The sequence below is a fragment of the Pongo abelii genome, chromosome 11, assembly GCF_028885655.2.
Source record: "Pongo abelii isolate AG06213 chromosome 11, NHGRI_mPonAbe1-v2.0_pri, whole genome shotgun sequence".
Taxonomy (NCBI): Eukaryota; Metazoa; Chordata; class Mammalia; order Primates; family Hominidae; genus Pongo; species Pongo abelii.
Window position 1 is genome coordinate 73,008,743 of NC_071996.2, and position 27,232 is coordinate 73,035,974.

General features: G+C 39.3%; 1 protein-coding gene across 2 annotated transcripts in view; it reads left to right on the forward strand.

The window, feature by feature from the left end:
• Positions 1 to 27,232, forward strand: part of MYO3B (myosin IIIB) — a 460,851-nt gene that overhangs the window by 240,111 nt on the left and 193,508 nt on the right. For both annotated transcript variants that reach the window (XM_063712864.1, XM_063712865.1), the window contains exon 22: positions 13,536 to 13,615. In XM_063712864.1, the coding sequence (XP_063568934.1) occupies positions 13,536 to 13,615 (80 nt within the window). The remainder of the gene's footprint in view (positions 1 to 13,535; positions 13,616 to 27,232) is intronic.

Consider the following 27,232-nt stretch of genomic DNA (forward strand, 5'->3'; position numbering starts at 1 on the left):
CGGGGGTACTAGAATGAATCCCTCATATATACTAACTGCATTCTATTCATCTTTATAAGACTCATAGAAGGCCTTTACTGTATTATTTCAAAGTATGAATAACTTGAGCATCATTAAACGAAATGTCCCCTATTTCAAAACTGTCCCCCTTATCTGGACACTAGATCATCTACAGGTTTTCAACATTCCCATCAAAATTTTTCTTCTAGATAGCTTTTTTTTTTTTTGAGACGGAGTCTAGCTCTGTCACCCAGGCTGGAGTGCAGTGGCACAATCTGAGCTTACTGCAGTCTCTGCCTCCTGGGTTCAAGGGATTCTCCTGCCTCAGCCTCCTGAGTGACTGGTATTACAGGCGTGTGCCACCATGCCCAGCTTATTTTTGTATTTTTAGTACAGATGGGGTTTTACTGTGTTGGCCAGGCTGGTCTTGAACTCTTGACTTCGTGATCTGCCTGCCTCAGCCTCCCAAAGTACTGGGATGACAAGCATGAGCCACCGCGCCTGGCCGAGATAGCTTTTGTACCATATAAACATCTCACCTGAGTGAATTAATACATTTATTTGTCCATTAACAAATTACACCTGGATTAAGTATCAGAAGAATAGTAACCTGAAGGTTTGGAACAAAAACAAAAGGAGATTTGATGAGAATATGGAGGAGGTGTGTACTGCATGGAAAAGTTCAAGGGTGGGACAAAGAAGTAGGGGGAACTGGATATTGGGGTAGGGAGGAGATAGCATTAAAGCCATGTTGCACCTTCAGAAGTGGAAATAGGTGAAAAGGGATGTGGGGAATTTGAATACATCCTTTGCCTAAATTGTGATTTTGCCCAGGACTATCCCTGATTGCTCTGAGATTGGAATAAGCCATTCTCACACCTCATGACATGGGTGCTGACAGACGTGTATGTGGCTTTTATTTTGTTGTATTTTTAAATGGGTCAGGTCTTCTTGGGTAGGTATTGGGTAGATGTCAGTAGCATCGGCTCTTGTACTTTTGTGAACACACATCAGGCCATGTGGCAGCCATGTTATTTTCAAGCAAACTCCACCAAGAAAATATGGGAAGAGCTTTCTTCATCTGGCTCTAAAAGGAAATTCTCCTCGTTAAAAGAGACTGACCTTCTGCCAACGTGGCAATAAAATGCAGAAAACAGAGCAACTCCACTATTGACTGTGTTAGGAAAGAGAAGCCTTGTTAGCTCCTTGAAACAGTCTGGGATTCAGTATAGTTGTTTGCTGGACTGACATCCTGTTTATGAGTTTTAAAGCTTAAGGACAGAGGAAGGAGTTACTATTTTTTCCCTAGCTCTACAATTTGAGATCTCTGGGTCACAAATCTTTAAAGCTGTAGTTTACATTCTAAAGAAAAAAGTCAGTGAAAACATTGGTTTGGCTTTCTTTAAGCAAATAGTGTAAAGGTGTTAATTATGCAGAAATTCCTTAAAATGCCAGACAATTACCAATTAAAAGTCAATACAGGAATAGGGAAGGGATTTCTTTGGGGCTTTGAATTTCCCACATGCAAGATAAGGTTGTATATTCAGAAAAGAGAGTGAATTTGTTATCTGTGCATACCTTTCTTCAATAAAACAGATGGGAGAATAGTCTGGTCTCTTATTTACTCTTGATTCCTTCCCTCCACAAAACTACAATCCCTTCTATATACAGTCATGCATCACATAATGACATTTCAGTCAATGACAGACCACATATACAACTGTGGTCCCATAAGATTACAATGGAGCTGAAAAATTCCTATCACCTAGTGGTGTCCTAGCCTTCGCAATACATTACTCAGGTGTTTGTGGTGATGCCGATATAACAAGCCCGCTGCTTTGTCAGTTGTATAAAATATAGCAGATACAGTTATGTGCAGTACATAGCACTGAATAATGATAATAAACAACTATATTACTGGTTTCTGTATATGCTATAGTAGGCTTTTAAGTTATTACTTTAGCATGTACTCCTACTTATTTTTTTTAAGTTAACTATAGAACTGCCTCAGGCAGTTTCTTTAGGAGGTATTCTAGAAGAAACCATTGTGATTATAGGAGATGGCAACTCCCTGTGTGTTATTGCCCCATAGACCTTACAGTGGCATAAGATGTGTGGAGGTAGAAGACAGTGATATTGATTATCCTGACCGTGTGTAGGCTTCGGCTAGTATGGGTGTTAGTGTCTTTGTTTTTAATTAAAAAATTAAAAAGTAAACAAAAAAATCTTAAAAATTTAAAAAGGCTTATAGAATTAAGATATAAAGAAAATATTTTTGTACATCTTACAATGTGTGTTTTAAGCTAAGTGTTATTTCAAAAGAGTCGAAAAAATTTAAAAAATTTTAAAGCTTGTGAAGTAAAAAAGTGATGGTAAGTGGTTAATTTATTATTGAAAAAAAGAAATATTTTGTATAAATTTAGTGTAGCCTAAGTGTGCAGTATTTATAAAGTCTACATTAGTGTACAGTAATGTCCTAGGTCTTCACTTTCACACATCACTCACTCACTCACTCACTCACTCACTGACTCACCCAGAGCGACTTCCAGTCCTGCAAGTCTCATTCATGTTATGTGCCCTATATAGGTGTACTCTTTTTTTACATTTTATACCATATTTTTACTGTACCTTTTCTATGTTTAGATACACAAATACTTTCCATTGTGTTATATAATTGCCTATAGTATTCCATACAGCAACATGCTATACGGGTTTTTAGCCTAGAAGAAATAGGCTATACCATATAGCCCAGGTGTGTCAACCAAAACAAAACAAAAAAAACCAAAGAAAATTATCTATAAATATGCTGGGTTTCCTTAGGAATAAAAATAAGGATTATAATCTGGAATGGTATAAAATGGCAAGCCACCAGTGCATTCAGTGAGGGAAGGGGAAGGGGAGGTTTTATTAGCAAAAAGAGATTTACATAAGCTGCTTAGAAACAGAGTTCATTGGTTCCAGAGGTTCAAAGCCAGAGTTGTCAGTTCATTGGTGGAGATACTGTTACTGGGCAAGTGTTCTTCTGAGAACATCTTAACTGAATTACTTCAGTCCTATAGAATGCCTAGTGATAAACCTTATCAAAGCAGGAGATGCATGAAGGATGCAAAAGGGTTTTTTGTGGGGTTTTTAGAAAGTCCTTGGAAACAGTTCTTATCTCAGACATGTAAGCATGAGCCTCCTCTTTTTCGGGCCTTCCCAGCCCTATCTTGTCTGGGTCTGACAAAAGTGATTTCATCCTGTATCTGTAACTTTCACGGTGTGCAGAGGCTATATATACCATCTAGGTTTTTGTAAGTACACTCTATGCTGTTCACATAATAACAAAATTCCCTATGACTCTTTTCTTGGAATATGTCCCTGTCATTAAACAGCACAGCATGTGACTGTATATAAATTATCCATGTTCTTTTCATAAGACATTAGGTCATGTCCAAGTGGGCTGGGAACTCTTCCATCCTGCTCTGCCCATTTATCGATATTAACCCGAAAGCTGTAGATAAATGCTAAGGGAGAAAGTAAAAACTGCAGAACAAAATTTAACATCACACATGATCTCCTTTTCTTGGCTTCCTACAGCAGTGTCATATTTTGTGGCTATCTTAAGTTACTTCAATTTATCAAATCTAAAATAAATCCTTCTTATAAATTTAGGAGAGATGGTTATGTGAAGATGAACTAAGTTTTTTTAGTATACAAAATACTATAGGTTTGTGTTTTTTTGAGATTGGGTCTTGCTCTGTTGCCCAGGCTAGAGTACAGTGGTGTGATCATGGCTCACTGCAGCCTCAACCTCCCGGGCTCAACTTGTTATATATAAAGTTTCAGTGCCCCAAAAGGAATAGCACTCGAATATAACATTTTCTTTTAATTCTCAGCAAGGCAAGGTACTTCTGTATAGAAGGGTGCGCCCTTACAGATGGAACAATGGTGAGCGCACACTTGGACAAGGGAGGGGAAGGGGTTCTTATTCCTGACGCAGGTGGCCCCTGCTGCTGCGTCTTTCCCCTATTGGCTAGGGTTAGACCACACATGCTAAACTAATTCCGATTGGCTAATGTAAAGCGAATGACGGGTGAGTGCTTTAGCGGGAGTCAGGGCAGAGAAGGTAGCAGGTAATTGGAATGAGTTAGGGTGGAGCAGGTGATTGGAATGTAGGGTGGAGCAGGTGATCAGAATGAGTCAGAGTGGCGTAGGTAATCGAAAAAGGTTGCTTTACGAGGAAGTTAAGTTTAGAAGCAAAGAATTGAACACACTGACATATTCTTTGGAAAGAAATTCAGAACTCATATCTAACAAACTGTTCCTACCACTTCAGCCTCCTGAGTAGCTGGGACCACAGGCGTGGCACCACGCCCAGTTAATTTTTAAAACTTTGTAGAGACGGGGCCTCGCTATGTTGCCCAGGCTGGTCTCAAACTTCTGGGCTTAGGTGATCCTTCCACTTGGACTCCCCAAATTCTGGGATTACAGGTGAGAGCCATTGCACTTAGCTACTATAGTATTTTTTTTATAGTATGTTTGTATACAACTATGTACTGAATTTAACTCCTTGCATTTTTGTTAGCTACAGTGTTATAAACTGAAATTGGAACATGTTAATTACTGCAAGTATTGCACTAGCATAGGTCTGTCTCAAGCTTGCTCCCAAACATTACCAGCACAACTCGCTGATAAGATAAAGTGGAGGTTATTGCTTCCCACCACCTCTCAAAGCTTTGGCAATATCTCGGAGAAGGGAAGTCAAGGTCAGAGTTTGTTGAGAAATCATTGATTTTTAGGAGGGTCTTTCAAAGTGAGGGCCTTTGATTAGGATTGGGTAAGGATCACAGTGCAGCAGTCCAGGGCTGGTGGAAACAGCAAGGGGAGGACTTTGAAAGGAGACGTTATAGGAATCATAGGGAATGAACTGTCAGGTTGATCCTTTCCATGGAAGAGCTGATGAGTCTTTCAGTAAGTTTCTGTAATGAGCAATCTAACCATTTGCCTGGGCTTAGAGACTCCTGAAAAAAGAAAGTCATACTAATGGAGACAGGAATTACACAAAGTCATTGTATTGTAGACAGTAAGATGTGGTTTCAGTTCTCAGTGTCTAAGCTGAATGTGGGCTACATGGTTTCAGTTCTCAGGTCTACTGAGATATAACTTAATCTTGTAACAGATGAACTGAAGCATCTGATTTTTATTTACTGCTCCTTATATTTGTAGCTATTTGACACAAACAGCTTTTTACATTTCAGCATTGCTTTGCAATCATTTCTTAGTTTATTAACCTATTTCTTGTGTTTGGAGAGAAAATTAAAATTGGAAAATTTCTCAAATGCCCACCAACAATCACCACTGGAACCCTGCAACAAGTCCTATAAACCCAGAGGGTGCAGCAGAGGGAGACTGAATTCTATGTTTGATTATTTAAAACAACAACCTGTCCTTTGGGGCAGTTAGTAAAAGATGACTACAGGTGACACCCTGGATTCTGGGTACTTTCCAAGCAAGGAAAATCCTCTGAAGCAGGCGGAAAATTGCCATCTTTTAAAAGTTCCAGCTCTGTCTTCAGACCACTTGTGTCTTTTCCTTTAAGTTGGAAGCAGGGAAATTGTGTGAGATCTTTGTAATCTCCAACTCAGATTCTCTCTTAACACAGTTCCCACATAGGATATAAATTCCATTAGATGCCTCTGACTTCCGTTTTCTTCTTCCAACACAGGACACATGTTGGTAGTTGCAGTTTTGAGAAGCACAGAAGGGTGTTCTGGGGCAATGAGCGATGCTTAGCTGGGAAGAGGCTGTCTAGGGGGTGAAGCACTGAGGATGCTTAACATTTGAAAGAAGTGTGAGCACTGTATTTACATTTAAATTAAAATGGAAACTTTGTATGGTTATGTTTCTGAAAGGTGTGTGTGGTGCATCTGCTGAGGTCTATTGTTTATTCATGCTGTAAATCCTTTGAAATGTGTTAAAATGCTTCCCACTCATTATAAAGCTCCTGCCACCCCTGGATTACGACTTTGATGTCACCAATCCTGCTTCAAAGGGTTCTTTCTGGGCTATTAATCACAGTTTAGCCTCTGAAGATATCGCCAGAGAAAACATTTGGACATCTTTGTGCTAGACTTGCTGAAACTTTGAAATCTCGAGTGACTTGCATATGCACAAATTGCAGCACTTCCTTTCATTAACAACTTTTTATTTTGCTACAGAATCAAATGACACTGTAGGTAAAAATGCAAACAAATCTCTTCACACACTTGGTTTGGGGGAAGAACAATCAGAGAAGTGGTGAAGGCTGTGTGGGGTAGTGAGCAGGCCATTCAGACTCTTCAAAGGCAGAAAGTGGGAGGAATCTGAGTAGCCAAGAGTTGCCCTATCATTTTTTCTCACCTTTCATAGTTTTTTTGACTAGCCAGTGATCACACAGAGATTTGGTGAGATTTCCTGGTCTTTTCTTGCTCTCTCCTTTGAGACCTTTGTGAACAGTTCACAGCAAATAATAATAAAATACTACCTAATGTGAAATGAATAGTTGCCTTGCTCTAGTCCTGTATTGACAGTGCTTTTTGTGGGTTGTCTTGTTGAATCCCCATAATAACTCTTATGGGAGGAAAACAGATGGTACTGTTTTCTTGTTATGGACTAGGAAACTGAGGCTTTGAGAAGTCAACTTGTTCAAGGTCACGCTCCTGACAAATGCAAAGCTCTGCAAAACTTCATTGGCCCCCAGGACTCAGAAGCTGCTGTCTCCCACTACTGGGGGTGGCTAGGTTTCTCCTTATGTGCAGAGAGATTGATGGGGTTCAGTCAGGGCTCACTATCCCAAAATGTGGCCCCTTGACCTATTGAATATTTTAAGCCGAAGGAATTTGAGAAAATGACAGATGCAGGAATGTCACTCTTAGCCCCCACCCCCTTCTCCCTTGAAGCAGGTCATAAAATCTAGGAAGGGTTTTTCTGACCTTCTCCTAAAGCAGGCTGTAAGACTCATGCAGGAGCTGCTCTTCCTATACCCACAGAAAAGAAGTGTCTTTATCTCTGCAGACACAAGGACACAGAGAAGAATCTGAACAAATAGGCCTTGCTAAGTTTCATTAGTTTCTTACCATTAGATGATACTTTTTCCTATCATATTTCTTTACTGCTTTCCTTTTTATTTCCTTATAAAAGCTCTAGTGTCAACTAAAACTTACATTAAGTAAATTTTTGTGCTTTTCACTTAGTAATCTGTCCTTTGTTATAAGTGCCTCAACCATGAACCTAGGATGGGTAGAGAAAAAGATATTTTTCCTCACCTGAAGGATCCTTACTGCCCAGTCTACTAATCGGTGTCTGTGTCCTCAACCCTCACAATGGTGCGCTCTATTGTCTAACTTCTTTCTCGGGAAAACTTCCTTCACTTCCTTTTTTCTTCCATATTCATCTGTTTCAATGATTAGCAGTGTCCCATTTGGAGACTTTTTCTTGTTGTTGTAGTAAAAAATATATATATAACATGAAATCTCTCTTTTTAAGTATACAGTACAGTATCGAATATGTGCAGTTTTGCACAGCAGATCTCTAGAATTTTTTCATATTATGCGACTAAAACTCAATACCCATTGAATAGCCGCTCCCATTTCCTCGTGCCCCCAGCCACTGACAGCTACCATTCTACTCTCTGCTTTTGTGAGTTTAGATACCTCAGGTAAGTGGAATTGTGCAGTGCTGTGTTCCTGTGACTGGCTTATTTCACTTAGCCTAATGTCCTCCAGGTTCATCCATGTTGTAGCGTATGGCAGGATTTCCTTGTTTTTTTTTTTAAGGATGGGTATTCAATTGTATGTATATACCAAATGTTCCTTGTCCATTTACCTATTGATAGGCATTTAGTTTGTTTACACTTCTTGGCCCTTGTGAATAATGGTGCAATGAACACAGGAGTGCAAATATCTCTTGGAGATCTTGTTTTCAACTCTTTTAGGTAAATACTCAGAAGAGGGATTGCTGTATCATATGGTAGATCTATTTTTAATTTTTTGAGGAACCTTTATGCTACATTTTCCATAGCAGCTGCACCATTTTATATTCCCACCAATAGTGCAGAGTGTTCTAATTTCTCTGTATCCTCTTCAGCACTTGTTTCTGTTTCTTTGATGATGACCATCTTAATTGGGATGAGGTAATATTTCTTTTTTTTTTTTTTTTTTTTTTTGAGACAGAGCCTTACTCTGTAGCCCAAGCTGGAGTGCAGTGGAATGATCTCAGCTCACTGCAGCCTCCCCCTCCCAGGTTCAAGTGCTTCTCCTGCCTCAGCCTCCTGAGTAGCTGGTACCACAGGCGCCTGCCACTATGTCTGGCTAACTTTTGTATTTCTAGTAGAGACAGGGTTTCACTATATTGGCCAGGCTGGTCTCAAACTCCTGACTTATGATCCACCAGCTTCCGCCTCCTAAAGTGCTGGGATTACAGGTGTGTGAGCCACCGCGCCCGGCCAAGGATGACGTAATATTTTATCTCATTATAGTTTTGATTTTCATTTCCCTAATGTTTAGTGATACTGAGTATCTCTTCATATACCGGTTAGCCATTTGTATGCCTTCTTTGGCGATACGTGTAGTCAAGTCCGTATTTAAATTGTTTTTTTTTTTTTTGGGGGCCAGGCATGGTGGCTCACACCTGTAATCCCAGCACTTTGGGAGGCCTAGGCAGGCAGATCATGAGGTCAAGAGATCGAGTCCATCCTGGCTAACATGGTGAAACCCCATCTCTACTAAAAATACAAAAAATTAGCCAGGCGTGCTGGCAGGCACCTGTAGTCACAGCTACTCAGGAGGCTGAGGCAGGAGAATGGTGTGAACCCAGGAAGTGGAGCTTGCAGTGAGCCGAGATCATGCCACTGCACTCCAGCCTGGGCGACAAAGAGAAACTCCATCTCAAAAATAATAATAATAATAATAATAATAATAAATAAATTTTTTTTGTTATTTAGCTTTTTTACTATTGATTTGTAGGAGTTCCTTATATATTTTCATGTTAATCCTTTATTAGCTATATAGTTTGAAAATAGTGTCTCCTATTCCATAGCTTATCTCTACAATCCATTGATTGTTTCCTTGGTTGAATAGAAGTTCTAGTTTTATGTAGTCCCATTGTCTATATTTGCTTTTATAGCCTATGTTTTGGTTTCATATCCAAAAAAATTTTTGCCAAGACTAATGTTATGAAGCTTTTCTCCTATGTTTTCTTCTGGGAGTTTTATAGTTTCAGTTCTTTTTTTTTGAGATGGAGTCTCGCTCTGTCGCCCAGGCTGGAATGCAGTGGCGCGATCCCTGCTCACTGCAAGCTCCACCTCCCAGGTTCACGCCATTCTCCTGCCTCAGCCTCCTGAGTAGCTGGGACCACAGGTGCCCACCACCACGCCTGGCTAATTTTTTGTATTTTTAGTAGAGATGGGGTTTCACCATGTTAGTCAGGATGGTCTCGATCTCCTGACCTTGTGATCCACCTGCCTCAGCTTCCCAAAGTGCTGGGATTACAGGCGTGAGCCACCATGCCTGGCTATAGTTTCAGTTCTTGCGTTTTAATCTTCAATCCATTTTTATTTGATTTTTGTGTATGGTGTAAGGTAGCAGTTAAATTTTATTCTTTTGCATGTGGATATTCACTTTTCCTAACACTATTTGTTGAAGAGATTATTTTACCCCATTGTATACTCTTGGTGATTTTATCAAAGATCATTTGATCATGCATCTGTTGTGTGTTTTTTTCTGGGCACTCTATTTTGAATTCAGGAAATGTGAGTCCTCCAGCTTTATTCTTTTTCTCACTGTTGTTTTGGTTATTCTGGGTCCTTTGTGGTTCTATATGAATTTTAGGGTATCTTTTCTATCTGCAAAAGATGCCATTGGGACTTAATAGGGATTACACTGAATCTGTAGCACGCTTGGGGTAGTATGAACATTTTAACAATGTTAAGTCTTCCAACCCATGAACAGTGATGTCCATCAGTTTATGTGCTTTCTTTAATTTCTCCCAGCAATGTTTTGTAGTTTTTGGTGTAAAAGTCTTTTGCCTCCTTGGTTAAATTTATTCCTATTGTATTTTGATGCTATTTTAAATGGAATTATTTCCTTAATTTCTTTTTTGAATAGTTCATTTTTAGTGTATAAAAATGCAACTGAATTAGCTGGGATTGGTGGCGCGTGCCACTAATCCCAGCTACTCTGGAGGCTGAGGCATGAGAATCACTTGAATCTGGGAGGTGGAGGTTGCAGTGAGTTTGAGATCACGCCACTGCACTTCAGCCAGAGCGACAGAGTGAGACTTTGTCTGAAAAAACAACAACAACAACAACAACAAACTGATTTTTGGGTGTTGGGTTTTTTGTTTGTTTGTTTGTTTGTTTTTGAGACGGAGTCTCGCTCTGTCCCAGGCTGGAGTGCAGTGGCATGATCTCGGTTCACTGCAACCTCCACCTCCTGGGTTCAAGCGATTCTCCTGCCTCAGCCTCCAGAGTAGCTGGGATTACAGGCGTGTGCCACCATGCCCGGCTAATTTTTGTATTTTTAGTAGAGACGGGGTTTCACCACGTTGGCCTGGCTGGTCTCGAACTCCTGACCTCGTGATCCACCTGCCTCGGCCTCCCAAAGTGCTGGGATTACAGGCGCGAGCCACCGTGTCCAGCCTGGGTGTTGGTTTTGTATCAGCAATTTTGCTAAAGTTAGTTCTAACTTATTAGTTCTAACACTTCTTTTAATGTGGAATCTTTAGGGTTTTCTACATATAAGATCGTGAACAGAGATTAATTTTACTTCTTCCTTTCTGATGTGGATGCCTTTTATTTCTTTTTCTTACCTAATTGCCCCAGCTAATACTTCCAGTACTATAATGTTTTGAATAGAAGTGGTGAGTGTGTGAATCCTTGTCTTGTTTTTGATCGTGTGGAAAAAGCTTTCAATTTTTCACTGTTTGGTATGACGTTAGTGTTACTGGAAGGGGATCCCAATCCAGATCCCAAGAGAGGGTTCCTGGATCTTGCACAAGAAAGAATTTGGGATGAGTTCATAGAGTAAAGTGAAAGCAAGTTAATTAGGAAAATAAAGGAATAAAAGAATGGCTGCTCCATAGGCAGAGCAGCCCCAAGGGCTGCTGGTTGCCCATTTTTATGGTTATTTCTTGATTATATGCTTAATAAGGGGTAGATTTGTCACGAGTTTTCTGGGAAAAGGGTGGGCAATTCCCGGAACTGAGGGGTCCTCCCCCTTTTAGACCATATAGGGTAACTTCCTGATGTTGCCATGCATTTGTTGTCATGGAGATGGTGGGAGTGTCTTTTAGCATGCTAATGTATTATAATTAGCATATAATGAGCAATGAGGATGACCAGAGGTCACTTTCATTGCCATCTTGGTTTTGGTGAGATTTGACCAGCCTTTTCTTTTTTTAACTGCGACCTGTTTTATCAGCAAGGTCTTTATGATCTGTATTTTGTGCCAACCTCCTATCTCATCCTATGACTAAGAATGCCTAACCTTCTGGGAATGCAGCCCAGTAGGTCTCAGCCTTATTTTTACCCAGCCCCTATTCAAGATGGAGTTGCTCTGGTTCAAATGCCTCTGACATTTCACTGTGAGATTTTCATAAATGGCCATTATTATATTGAGGTAATTTCCTTTTATTTTTTTTGTGGACATACATTTTTATTTCTCTTTGGTAAATATCTGGAAGTGTTATTGCTGAGCTATATGAATTTATGCTTACTTTATAAGAAATTTTCCACCTGATTTCAACAGTAGCTCTAATATTTTGTATTCCTATCAGCAATGAAGGTTCCAGTTGTTCCTAATACTTGCCAACACGTGTTATTGTCTGCCTTTTTTATTTTAGCCATAATAGCAGGTATGTAGAGCTGTATCATTGTGGTTTTTATTTCTACTTCCCTAATGACTAATTAAGTTAAAGTTATATCATGTGCTTATTTGCCCTTTGAGTATCTTCTTCAGTGAAGTTTCTGTTCAAATATATTGCCCATTTATTAATTTATTGTCCCTCTTCTTGTTATTTAGTAGGAGGTGTTCTTTTTTTTTTATTATTATACTTGAAGTTCTAGGGTACATGTGCACAACGTGCAGGTTTGTTACATAGTATACATGTACTATGTTGGTGTGCTGCACCCATTAACTCATCATTTACATTAGGTATATCTCCTAATGCTATCCCTCCCCACTTCCCCCACTCCCCGACAGGCCCCGGTGTGTGATGTTCCCCACCCTGCGTCCAAGTGTTCTCATTGTTGAATTCCCACCTATGAGTGAGAACATGCGGTATTTGGTTTTCTGTCCTTGCAATAGTTTGCTCAGAATGATGGTTTCCAGCTTCATCCGTGTCCCTACAAAAAAAGGATGACATGAACTCATCCTTTTTTATGGCTGCATAGTATTCCATGGTGTATATGTGCCACATTTTCTTAATCCAGTCTTTCATTGATGGACGTTTGGGTTGGTTCCAAGTCTTTGCTGTTGTAATAGTGCTGCAATAAACATACGTGTGCATGTGTCTTTATAGCAGCATGATTTATAACACTTTGGGTATATGCCCAGTAATGGGATAGCTGGGTCAAATGGTATTTCTAGTTCTAGATCCTTGAGGAATCGCCACACTGACTTCCACAATGGTTGAACTAGTTTACAGTCCCACCAACAGTGTAAAAGTGTTCCTATTTCTCCACATCCTCTCCAGCACCTGTTGTTTCCTGACTTTTTAATGATCGCCATTCTAACTGATGTGAGATGGTATCTCATTGTGGTTTTGATTTGCATTTCTCTGATGGCCAGTGATGATGAGCATTTTTTCATGTGTCTGATGGCTGCATAAAAGTCTTCTTTTGAGAAGTGTCTGTTCATATCCTTTGCCCACTTTTTGATGGGGTTGTTTGATTTTTTCTTGTAAATTTAAGTTCTTTATAGATTCTGGATATTAGCCCTTTGTTAGATGGGTAGATTGTAAAAATTTTCTCCCATTCTGTAGGTTGCCTGTTCACTGTGATGGTAGTTTCTTTTGCTGTGCAGAAGCTCTTTAGTTTAATTAGATCCCATTTGTCAATTTTGGCTTTCGTTGCCATTGCTTTTGGTGTTTTAGTCATGAAGTCCTTGCCCATGCCTATGGCCTGAATGGTATTGCCTAGGTTTTCTTCTAGGGTTTTTATGGTTTTAGGTCTAACATTTAAATCTTTAATCCATCTTGAATTAATTTTTGTATAAGGTGAATTTCCTTTTATGTCTAATTTGTTCAGTGAATTTAATAATTTCATGTTCTTTCTTTTTGCTTATAAAATGAATATAAATTCAATTTATAAGTTACTTACAAATTATTTTAAACTTATAAATAATTATTATAATTTATAATTTATATCATCAAAGTTTCAAAATTTTCCAAATTTGAAAAATTCAGAGCAGATTATTTTGAAAATTCAGAAAAATACAAGGACACAAAGGGAAAAGTCACTCACGATCCTATTCCTTAACTTTTCCTTTAATTTATGTTCTTTGTGGTCTCTTTCTCAGGTAATTTGGCCCAGACAAGAGCTAGGATAACAGTGGCCTCAAGATCTTTGCCTCCACATTTCAGTGCTGGGAAAGCCAAGGTGAGTAACAGATTTGCACCAAATATGGTATGGACTGGCAGGTAGTCTTGACCCAGGGATAATGTTAGAGTGGGCAGCATTAGTTCCCTTCAAGCAGCCCTCTGCCTGGGCAGTCTAGTAGAGAGATTAAAGGCATTTAGGAAATCAGGGGTTAGGAAATTGGAAACATCATGGAATCCTTACAATCCTGATTCTTAGAAAGAGCACTTAAGAACAATGCTACCTGAAAAAATAAAGTCTATCTAAGAAAAGATAAAGCATTTCTCTGAAACTATCAGCAAGCTAGTGGACCAAATGGAATCAGGGAGGAAAGAAACTACAGTGTTTCCTATTGCTCTCCTTTGCCCTCTGAAAAATGAGTTGTACACTCATCTGTGCAAAGGAGTTATTAGAAGGGTTAAAAAATATCCAGCTGTAAAATATGTCTTTAACTGTTCTATCCTTCCAGCTAAAGTTTAACAAGAGTCTTAAGGACTGCTTGGTTAATATTCATTGTAAGTGCTAACAGAGAAACACAGTTATTTTGAAGGTGTTGGAGTAAAGGCTGGTCACATTTCTGAATTTTCTTATCTTTTGGTTTACACTGAAAATTTATTTAATAAAGAATAAACAATTTGGCCACACGTTAATACTGTTGAATAGTATTCCAAAATTGATACAGATATACATATTTATACTTACTTTGCTTGAGAATAAAAGACTTATTTGCACAGAGTAGGAAATCAAATCATTTTTTGTTAAAAATAATTTTTATACCAATATTGCTATTATAATTCATTGTAATACCCTACATTTCAACCTTGCTACTTCACGGCAAAACGTTAGTACTATCTGGGCCTCTAGAAGAGATTTACACAGGAGTTTCAGTGGTTCTGATGGCCTCTTGATAGCGCATGTAAAATTTTATCTGTATTTAATACAGTTGGTTCTCATTATTTGTAAAAGTTGTGCTCTCGACAGTTGCTGCAAACTCTGAATCAGCAAATACTGAACCATTGCTTCTAGGAAGAAATACGGGGTCAATACTTAGGCCACAATATTTTTGTGAAGTGATCAATGCATAACCTCATTTTACACGTTTCTGTTAAAAGACGCCTTATTTAACACATGTTTATTCTAAATAATTATAGTCAGTATTTTAAAATATAAAACAGTATGTCAGTTACAGCATTTGTGTCATTGAACTCATAATCAACAGCACTGTAACACATGCCTGAACAATAAGTATTTTCTCCATGAGGCATATCACAACCTTCTTGTGCTTAGAAACACTAGACAGCACCACACTTGCAGGGATACATTTTTTTAAATTTTTTTTTGAGACGGAGTTTCACTCTTTTGCCCAGGCTGGAGTGCAATGGCGTGATCTTGGCTCACTGCAACCTCTGCCTCCTGCGTTCAAGTGATTCTCCTGCCTCAGCCTCCCGAGTAGCTGGGATTACAGGCATGTACCACCTCGCCCAGCTAATTTTGTATTTTTAGTAGAGACAGGGTTTCTCCATGTTGGTCAGGCTGGTCTCGAACTCCCGACCTCAGGTGATCCACCCACCTGGGCCTCCCCAAGTGCTGGATTACAGGCGCTCGCCACCACACCTGGCCCATTTTTTTTTTAGACAAGGTCTCACTCTATTGTCCAGGCTTGAGTGTAGTGGCATGATCATAGCTCACTGTAACCTTGAATTTCTGGCTTCAAGAATCCTTCCACCTCAGCCTCCAGAATAGCTAGGACTATAGGTGGGCACCACCATACCTGGCTAATTAAAAAAAAATTTTTTTTTGTAGAGATGAGGTCTTGCTATGTTGTTCATGCTGGTCTCGAACTCCTGGTCTAAAGTGATCCTTCTGCCTTGGCCTCCCAAAGTGCTGGGTTTGCAGATGTGAGCCACCACACCCACCCTGGGTTGGGGAGGGGTGGGGGGCAGCATTTTAAACAGCAAAATTACCAGTGGCAAATCACAAAAATGCAAAAAAAAAAATGTGGTACTTAAACAGACCTCAAAAAGGACACTTGTTTATGAGAGCTGAAATAAGAAGGCAGAGCATCATCCTCTTTGACATCAGCTGGAAATGTGCGCATCGGGGGACTAAGCATTCTGTGAATGACCATGAAAGCATTTCAGATATTGACTTTGGGTTACAACTAAATTTTAGCAAGTAGGCAAATCCTCAGATAATGAAGATGGATTGTCTATGTGGTTTTTTGGAGTCACTGGCTTCCACCAGTTCTAAAAGGGATTATGACACAGAAACATTAAAGAACCCCATGTCATATTTCCTGTCAACCCACATTCCTCTCCTTTCCTCTGTTTGATTTTTGACTACTGGACTAAGGCATATCCCCTGCCTTCCACACCCATAGTACCAGCACAGTGTTGCCTCCCTCCCTGTACTATCTACCATGGCTCAGACCCTACCCACATGAAAAGCGTGCCTTCTAGTGTGTGGCATATATTTACATCATTAATAATAATGTGTATGGGTCTGATGAAAATGACTAAAGATTTGTTTTCACTTAGAAAATGAGTTGAAAATTAATTAAGGCATCAAAAATATGAAGTGCAGTAATAGCAATAAAAAATGAAACAAAACCAACTCCAGTTACTATCTGACTTATCCAAGGTAAAATTACAGAAGTGGCCCTGGATAAAGCTGGGCTCTATAAGTGTGGGGGAAAAGTAATATTGTTTCCTCACCCATCAAAAGGTTTATGGCTGAGACCTCTATAACAAAAAACAGACTAATAAGAGAAAAAGCATACAAATTTATTTAATATAAGTTTTAGATGACATGAGAGCCATCAGATATGAAGACCCAAAGAAACAGGGAAATCTGTGTATTTTTATGGTCAGTTGTGCAGAATTATGACTGAAAAACAAAAGGGTATGATTTAGTGGTAATAAACTGGGTCTTACTTAGCAAGGACTGTTTGCTCAGATTCTTCTTGGTGTCCCTATATGACATTCCTTACCTCTGGGTATTCCTTACCTCAGGTCAGGACATCTGTCACATGAGGGTCTTCAGGGGAGAAGGGAGAGAGAATGGCAGAGAGTGACCTTCCTAGGTATTCTGGCCTGCTTCAGAGAAGAGCTGTGGGAAGGTGACAGTGGCCTTCCTGCTTCTGCTGTTTAAATGCCTAAGTCCCATGTTTGGGGATAGCATGTCCTTTACTCTGTCAGCTCCAACACATGGAGCAGCACTGCACAGAGTCAGTTTTCAATGTGTCTTGCTTTCTATTCAGTACTCTAAAGATGTTTGAGATCAGTGGTGCTGTAGGGTTTTTTTTCTTCTTCTTAAGGGATAGATACATTACTTGATAGCAATAAAAATTCTTCTAAAGAGGCTTTGTCAAGAAGATAATAAATATGAACACTTCTGAGGCTTCAGGATGCAAATGGTGAGCACTTACTAAGAACAGGAGGAAATTCTTCAGTTTTCATTTATTGCCAAAATCTAGATGGTTTATGGGATTCTTTGGAGTCTATATCTTCATCCAAGAGTAAATTTAGTTGACAAATGAGGCAAATCTTTTTACTGATACCGTGCTTTCAGACTTTTATTTTCTAAGTTATATAAACCACATCGGGTGGTGTAACCACCCAGTGGGTTCATCTTGGCCACTGCCTAGACAGAGCCAATTGATCAAGATGGGAATTGCAATAGAGAAAGAGTAATTCACACAATGCTGGCTGCGCAGGAGACCAGAGTTTTATTATCACTCAAATCAGTCTCCTCGAGTAGTCAAGGATTGGAGTTTTGAAGGATACTTTGGTAGGTAGGGAGCAAGTCAATCAGCAGTTCTGATTGGTGAGGTCAGAGATGAAATAATAGGGAGTTGAAGCTGTCCTCTGGCACTGAGTCAGTTTCTGGGTTGGGGCTATAAGACCAGATGAGTCAGTTTATTGATCTGAGTGGTGCCAGCTGATCCATCAAGTCCAGGGTCTGTAAAATATCTCAAGCACTGATCTTAGGTCTTACAATACTGATGTTATCCCCAGGAGCAATTTGGGGAGGTTTAGAGTCTTGCAGCCTCCAGCTGCTTGACTCCTGTACCATATTTTCTAATCTTGTGGCTAATTTGTTAGTCTTGCAAAGGCAGTCTAGTCCCCAGGCAGGAAGGGGATTTGTTTTGGGAAAGGGCTGTTATTGTCTTGGTTTCAAAGCTAAACTATAAACTAAGTTCCTCCTGAAGTTAGTTCGGCCTACACCCAGGAATGAACAAGGACAGCTTGGAGGTTAGAAGCAAGATGGAGTCAGTTATGTTAGATCTCTTTCACTGTAATAATTGTCTCAGTTACAATTTTTGCAAAGGTAGTTTCAGTCCCTTTCTTTGGGTTTTGTAACACCTTATTCTTCAGATGTGGGCTGTGAAGATGGAAAAAGGATGAAGACCACTCTAACATCTTCCTGCTGAACAGGGGGAGTAGTGGGGTTAGGTATTGACCCCAAGGTAAGAGGAGTAGAACTGCTTTGCAGCTGTCTGCACGTACTCATAGGTGCCTGGTTGGGGTTTCAAGGCTTACATCACAAGGGTGTTAGTATTCTCATCTATGGTTTTAATGCAGCATTTATAGAACAGCATACTGTAAGGTAAATAATGCGTTCTGGGATAAGCAGTGCAATTCCAAGTTTTAAAAGTAAAGATTTGAAAGCATTAGTTTGGGGACTTGTAGCCCACAGATAATTTAGAATTTAATCCAAATTGCAGAAAATAATAAAAACTCAAGAACAACTAACAACAGGTGTACGATAGTTGTTGTTGTTGTTGTTTTGAAGTATAATTTTTCTCTCACTAGTCCCCAATTTTACTAAAGATAAATCATAGTAGGTCAAATTTACTTGCAAAATAAATTTTAGCCCTATTATGCTTGGCTTGATTATTTGCATAAAGTCCAGTAGGAATAACTATTTGCCACATAGGCTCTTTTAAAATTGGCTTTGCTGAAACTTTGTTCTATAAGGAATCTCAGATTGTACTTTTAAAGCCTTGAAGCCCAGTCACAGATTTATGTATGCCTGCAAACACCTGTATGAGTTGAGTGAATTTTCCTCCTCTGAAGGTCCTAAGATAACTTGGTGCTCCTGGGCCTGTCAGAAAGTGACATTCTTTATTTAGTACAGGTCAGGAATCCAGTACAGGGACTGTGTAGACAAGGTATCAGGACAGCTTTCCCTTTATTGGCTCTATAAGTCAACTTTGGTTATTTAAAGAAAGCATGCCATTCCAGTCAAGGTCTTGGTAAAATAACCAGTTTCTCCAATTGTGTCCTGTTACAAAAGAAATGAGATTTTTATTGCAGTTATGCAAAAAACTAGACTGCCATAAGTTGAGAATACTCACAAATAGTTTCTAAATTCTGGATGAATCAGGTAGAGAGAAAGCAATATGCTCCAAATTTCATTCATGGGAGTATACTTTACTCAATTGCTAAATGTTCTAAATAGCTCAAAAAAAAAGTTTTCTTGGCTGAGCGCAGTGGCTCATGCCTATAATCCCAGCACTTTGGGAGGCTGAGGTGGGTGGATCACCTGAGGTCTGGAGTTTGAGACCAGCCTGACCAACATGAAGAAACCCCATCTCTACTAAAAATACAAAATTAGCTGGGCATGGAGGTACATGCCTGTAATCCTAGCTACTCAGGAGGCTGAGGCAGGAGAATTGCTTGAACCCGGGAGGCAGAGGTTGTGGTGAGCTGAGATCGCGCCATTGCACTCCAGCCTGGGTGACAAGAGCAGAACTCTGTCTCAAAAAAAAAAAAAAAAAAGAAAAAGAAAAAGAAAAAGTTTTCTTGACTCTGAAAACCAAAAGGATTAGCAATTTTTATCACATCAGCTCTCCATGAGTCCTAGAAGTTTGTTTTGTTTCCTCTATTCCAATAACACAATTTCTACATTATCAGACACCTGCATTCAAGAGAACCCATCAGAGCCCTATATCTGATTATAAACTGCCTTCTGAAAAGGATCAAAACAAGACAATTGTCTGTGGATGACAAAAGTCTTAGGACAGCCACTATTAAATCTACAATTGACTAGGAATTTTGGTTACTTCTGTGGCATACAACAATTTTACATAATAATTAAAAGGCTTAATATACATTAAATTATATCAGAATTATAGAAGCTTCCTATAATTTTGGAACACATACAAATAACATATTTATAAAAATGCAGTCCAAAGAAAGCCAAACATCATTTCATATTTGACAATGTTTCCTGTGTGATTTTTATATGAAATAAGCAAATACATCATTTTTGCACTTTAGGGGACCTAATATCTAAAAGATTAATTAGGTCAGAAAAAGACATACTTTATCATTTGATTTTGCAAAGTTTGTCACATATCAAAGGTTTACAACACTGGATATCACTAAATAGAATCCCAGGTCACCGTAAGTCATTCATTTAGCCAAAATGATAACCCAGAAATTTTAAAAAGGAAAAGACCTTTACTCTGATAGAGAGGAGACTCAGCTTTCTAGACAACAAGATCCTATGAAGACAGCATGAGGCCAGCTGAATCTGTCTCTTCTCTCTCCCCTCCCTTTTTTTTGTAGTTTACTCAAAAGGCAAACAAGATTTGTTTTAATTGTCTCTTAATATTACATAAAAATCTTTTTCAAAAGAGAAAACTAAGTTTCATGTTTGCTTTAGGGCGTCTTTAATGCTAAAGCTAGTTTTTAATAAAATTTTATAAATTTATGCAGTTTTAATTAGTTTGACCATAAGGTAAGATTTTCATAAACTTCTTATAACTCTTTACAATTTTCTGTTAAACAGATCAATTTTTTTAAAAGAAAACCCTGTTATTCAGACACGTGGGCCCAGATTCTGGCTCCACATCAATGTGCTTTTATTTTAATGTTTGAGCTACAGAAAAATACTGAACAATTGCCTTCAACTCTTAGCCAACTTGCTGCTTCTCACAGAACTTCCTTTACCACATCAACCCTTCACAAACCTTTCCAACTTGCTTAAACCTTCAGTTTTGTCCCTTTACTCTTTTAGGTTAAGACATTCTTTAAAACCCTCTGAACTAGACAAAATTACATTCTCTTTAACAAAAACCGTATTCCCATGACTTCTTATAATTTCCCACCAAAACCACATCCTACTTTCCTTCTATACCTTGCAACCTTGCATGTAAAACTCTTTTTCCAGTGGACTCAAGTACATGTTACACTATTAACTTTTAGCATCTTTCATCTTTGGTGAAAAGCCTGATAAGTAAATGATTTTAATATATACTAGCTGTGGAGCCTAGGACACCAGACAGAAGTACAAATAAGGTTTGATTCTTCCTAGTACAGGTAGGGGGCATGGCTTACGCCACATGTCCCCAGGCCTTATCTAGAACCTAATGGCTCCAAAGTAGGTAAGTCAAACAGTTTTCAAAAGTCAAAGAAGTAGTTTATTACCTTAAAGCATTTAGCAAACCTAATATCTGACCTAATTTAGACCAAATGTTTTGACCAAATGTCTAAATTTTGAAGACATTTTTATTTTACCAATAATCTTTAAAATTCTCTTTATTTCCAAAAGATTACTAAAGTCACATGAACAAAAAGCATTACAGTTTCTATTTTTCTGACAAAATATTTGATTTAAGCCCTTACTTTTACCCCCAATTGTTCAGAGCTCTTTCATATATAAACGTCACACAAACAGATATAAATATACAGAGAAAAGAAGATCCAGTAGTTGTCAAGATTTTCATTAGTCAGTAATTGGATTACTGGCTTCAGGGTGGAGCCCTTGGAGGAATAGGGTGAGGAAAGCTTGCAGTTTTCAGGGCCTAATAAGCAGGCACAGCTGGAAGGCAAAAACAGATCCCCAAAATTAAGGGTCCCATTTTTATATCACATCCTGGATCCCCCAAAAGAGGGAAACACTATGGAAGAAGACAGTGCAATGCTTTTTCTGTGCATTTTATTGCCAGGCAACCAAAAGCCAATCGGCCCATTTTGTAATCAGCCCATCCACATGGGAGTCTCATCTCTCAGTGGAAGGTGGGGATGTTTGCATACCTTCCAGATGGCCAAGCATGCTTCTCTAATCCAAGCATGCAAAGAGCCAAGTCTCCCTCCATAACAGCCAATATCACTTAAAGTTGCTATACACCAAGGCTAAAGGCTTTTCCATAATGCAAAGTAATTTCTGATACCCCCAAAAGTAAAAAAAAAAAGGTCAGGTAACATAATGTAAAACCAAACAGAGCCTTAGATTTTGAGAGAGATCTATCCACTTTCAATTCCTGGGGTTCTATGAGGAAAACAGGTTTTTTCCAGAATGGGGTCTGTGGTGCCACCTCTGTTTTACCCCAGGAGTCCCAGGCTGTTTGAAATTCTTAGGTTCTCTCATGTGGCCATCAAGAGCGGCAAGAAGACAAAATGGAGAAAAATAATTCCATCAACTGAGAAGAAAAACCTTTTTCAGAAAAACATGATTCAAGAAGAGGAAAAAGATAAAGCCCTTTTAAATATGTATAGCTTGGATATCCATTTTAATTAAGCTGATTTTAACAGTAGAGCTCTTTTGTTTTTTTAAAAAACTTTTAAAATCTCTTATTCCAGACTCCAGCCAGGAGAGCCAATATTTTTGGCTTTTGAATTCTACCACAGGTAACCTCCCAGTGAACTTAATAAGTTTTAACTAAGGTTATAACTTAACCATGAATGCATAAGTTGTCTCAAAGAGACAGTGAACAGTTTCTTTATTTACAAGATTTAGAATCTACCCAAAGGTAATTCAGAGAAATAAAAAATTAAGACAGGAAATCAGAAGCAGTCCATAGGGGAAAATAATCAATAAATGGCAAAAAGTTACACAAATAACAAACCAGAAAGGACTGATTTCCTAAGCAAAGAATTGAACCTAGGCTGCCATTGTCAAAAAAACAAAGCCTTAGCTATGGAGCTACAACATTAAGCAGTTCCTATTGTTCTTCCCAAAACAGGCCTAGAGTAGCCAATTTTGAGCTTGCAAAGGCTTTAAACCGCTTAAGATAATTTTTAGGGATAGCTATGACATGAACCACAAAATCCTTGTCCTCTGGATGGCAGAGACTAAAATAAAGTATCCCCACATGGTCACATGGTTAAGATTTTAAGGACATAAAACAACATGAGAAACTTCATCCGGTATTGGTTTCAGGGGACTGCAGCAAAGTTTGTAACTGACAAGCCTGCCAGGCTGGCTTGAAAAGTAGGGGTTTAGGGGTCCACAGCCCATGTTCTATCCTGTGGCACTGCCTCTCCATTACAGAAAGACAAATTCTTAGCACAAAGTACACCAGATTTGCTGCAGCCTAATAAGACGAGTCTCACAAATCCTTTTTTTCTATTAATCAAACCTTTGCAGAAGAGACAAACAGTGATGTTTGCCATTTACACACACACACACACACACACACACACACACCCACCCACCCGAGAGAGAGAGAGAGAGAGACCAACTGACCAGAAACCTGGCTGGTAAGAAATTCTTACCCTTTTTGCCAGCATACCAAGTACCAGGTTTCTGGGCTCCCTTTCTCTGCAACTTTCAGAAGAACAGAGCAGCTTTTGATGACCCTGCTCACTGCACCATAGCTGTGGGGACCAAGCCCCATCACAAAAGAAAATCATCACTTTCTGTTTTATGGAACCATAGGCAAAAGCTTTCTAGTTTTGCAAGATGCCGCCCGATAGGCTGCATGAGGAACCGAATTAACATTTTCCATCCCAGCCTAAGCAAAATACGCATAACAAAACAGACACTAGTCACCTCATTCCACACCCAATATTGACCTAACAAGGCTCAAACTTTCTCCCATTGGTCTCTGTCATCTTTGATCCACTTAAGGTGAGGAGGGATGACCTCCAACCAGGAATTCAATGAGTGGTCTCTGGGCAAGACGAAGAGTGGAGAATCACAGAGTCAGGCCTGTTGAGCTTTCATCAGGGCTCACTGAATGTGATTACACTTACAGAGGGTTCTTCAAGTTAGGCCTGTTGGACTTTGGTTAGCAGTTTCTTCAGAGATCCGTTCCACACATACAAACACACAAAACAAAGACAAGATGGACAGAAGGCCTTCCAAATCAAGATCCTTTGCCAAGAATTCCAGGAGTATTCCTTCCAAACTAACCTCCTATTCTCCATCTGAGAAATCTCTCCAAAATCTTCCTGATTGAGGAGAAATCTCCGGAACCAAGACTCTTCTTACTCATTAGGGAGGGCCAGCTGAGACCTTGAAGGAGCCAAACCTATCAGGAGAAGGGAAGAGGTGTTGGCAGCTCCTAGAATACTCACCAAATCAGACACCCCATAATGGGGCTACAGCTATAGACACTCCAAGATTGGGCTACAGACAGAGACACACCCTGTGATATGGCTCCAGTTACAGACACCCTGTGGTGGAGATACAGACAGACATCCTACCATGGGGCTACAGTTATGAAATGTCTCCGCAGGACTACTTCTCTATTGCAATTAAATTCATGCACATTGGGCTGGCAGTGACCTGCCAGTAGAGACAGTGCCAGAGTCAGCCCCTAATCCAAGAGAACTAGGTGGCTGCTTGGGCTGGCCTCTGGATCCATCAAAGGAGAGGGGCTACCAAACCACAGGCAGGTAGCCACAAAGGCAATCCCAGACCAGCCCCCAAATTTGTAACCACCTAATGGGCTCACCTTGCCCGCTGCCTAGACAGAGCCGATTGATCAAGACGGAAATTGCAATAGAGAAAGAGTAATTCACATAGAACCAGCTATGTGGGAGACTAGAGTTTTTTTTATTACTAAAATCAGAGAATTTGGGGATCCGAATTTTTAAGCATAATTCTGTGGGTAGGGGGGACAGTGCATTAGGAGTTCTGATTGGTCAGGTCAGAGATGAAATCATAGGGAGTCGAAACTGTCCTCTTGCACTGAGTCAATTCCTGGGTTGGGGCCACAAGACCAGATGAGCCAGTTTATTGATCTGGATGGTGCTAGCTGATCTATTGAGTGCAGGGTTTGTAAAATATCTCAAGCATTGATCTTAGGTCTTACAATACTGATGTTATCCCCAGGAGCAATTTGGAAAAATTTACAATCTTGGAGCCTCCAGCTGCATGACTCCTAAACCATGATTTCTAGTCTTGTGGCTAATTTGTTAGTCCTGCAAAGGCAGTTTAGTCCCCAGGCAGGAAGGGGGTTTGTTTTGGGAAAGGGCTGTTACTGTCTTTGTTTCAAAGCTAAACTATAAGTTCCTCCTAAAGTTAGTTCGGCCTACACCCAGGAATGAACAAGGACAGCTTGTAGGTTAGAAGCAAGATGGAGTCAGTTACATCAGATCTCTTTTCACTGTAATAATCGTCTCAGTTATAATTTTTGCAAAGGTGGTTTCAGTGGCAGTATATAATGTTTAAGAAATATGGTTTACGAATCAAAGTGGGTTCAGATATAGGCATGGCCGTCTACTGGCTGTAGGACTCTGGGAATTTTATCTAAAATATGTTATTCTTAACTTCCTCATATGTAGAATGGGAAGAATAATATCATTTACCTCATAGGTTATTTTGAGAATTTAGTGACATAACATAGGAAGTGTTTAGTACAGTGATTTCAGATAGGAAACACTCAATATATACTGTATTACTCAAGTTTTGATAACCATTTAAAATTCCATGTGTGGAGCCTTATGTATATAGAAGCTTGCTCAACTGCTGTGGCGTAGGGACTGTAACACAATTTGTAAAACTTATTCGTGACTACTCTGAAGGCTAACCATTCACAAGGAACCAAACAGGATGTTTATCATGTGGGCAGAAAACACGCTTGCTCAGCTCCAACTGACTTACATTGTTGTGTAAGTCTGTGTTGTAGGAGGAAAGTATACTGGGTTAGACAGACAATGGTTTTGTCCAGAACATGGCTTCTATTGATCATTTTGATATTGGTCTTATAGGGGCCAGGGGAAAACTTCCTCACTCTCTGAAAGTTTGCTGAAAATAAACTGAGAAGAGGCAGATTAATAGGAGAAAAGGCATACAGATGTATTAACAGGAATAGGGGAGAATCACAGAGTGATTACCCACCAGACAAATGGTACACAGATGGTTATATACCCTTCTTAAGGGAGAGGGAGATGGAGAAGTGTGGATGATTTTGAGGGGGCGGTAAATGATTTTAGGGGAATTTAATGGCCTTGAAGAACATACAGTGGCCTGGGACAAAGTCTGCTAGGTCTGCAAAACAAACTATGGTTTGGGACAAGTCTGTCCAGTTGTGTTGACAGACTGCAGCCCTTCTTCCTGTGATAGGAGTTTAGTTAATGAAAAACTCAGGGAAGGGATCACAGGTAATTGTTTTCTTTGGTGGGTCTAGGCTTTAGGCAGATAAAGGAATTTCAGAGAACAGCTTCATCCTGGGCTATGGGAGAGACAGAGGATTAAGAGATGGGGGTTGGGGTATCAGAGAGACCTTGACTCTTCTTCAGTACAACATGTCAAAGCACCATATTTTGGGGTATATGTTTCTGTACCCCAACAGTTTCATTGGAACTATTTTTCTTACCAATAAATATAAAGATCTCCTTGCTGAGTTGCGTGGTAGCAGAACTCTCCTTCTGCCACTGAACGCGCTTTGCGTCCTTGATGTTTATCACTATGCTAAAACTAAATCAATCATGGTAATGATGGAAGGAGAACTAATGTTATTTGTTATATGTGTGCAAGGCAGCAGTTTTGACTAACCAGTTTTATTAACGAGGAAAACAGAGGCTTTTAAAAGTTAAATACAGTCATCAGTCACTTAATAAGGTGATATATATTCTGAGGACTCCGTCATTGGGTGATTTTTGTCGTTGTTCAATCATAGAGTGTGCTTACACAAACCTAGATGGTATAGCTTACTATACACCTAGGCTATAAGCTATAGCCTATCGCTCCGAGACTACAAACCATACATGTTACTGTACTGAATACTGTAGGCAGTATAACACAGTGTAAGTATTTTTGTATCTAAACATAGAAAAGGTATAGTAAAAATGTACAAAAGATTAAAAATGGCACACCTGCATAGTGCACTTACCATGAATGGAGCTTACAGGACTGGAAGTCACCCTGGGTGAGTCAGTAAGTGTGTGTCGAGTGAATATGAAGGCCTCAGACATTAGTGTACACTCCTGTAGACTTTATAAATAATGTACACTTAGGCTATACTAAATTTATTTTAAAATGCATTTTCTTCAGTCATAAATTAACCTCAGTTTACTTTAATTTTTTTTAATGAACTTAAAAAGGCCTATAAAACAAAGAATGTTTTGGGACAAGTCTGTCTAAAGACTTTTTCACTCTTTTTTTGTAATAGCACTTAGCTTAAAACACAAACACATTGTACAACTGTACAAAAATCTTCTTTCTTTATATCTTTATTCTATAAACTTCTATTTAAAAATTTTTTACTTTTACAACTTTTTTGTGAAAAACAAAGACACCAACACATACATTAGCCTAGGCCTACACAGGATCAGGATCATCAACATCACTGTCTTCTACTAACGCCACATCTTGTCCAACTGGAAGGTCTAACACGCATAGTGTCATCATCTCCTATGATAACAATGCCTTCTTTTGGAATACCTCCTAAAGGACCTG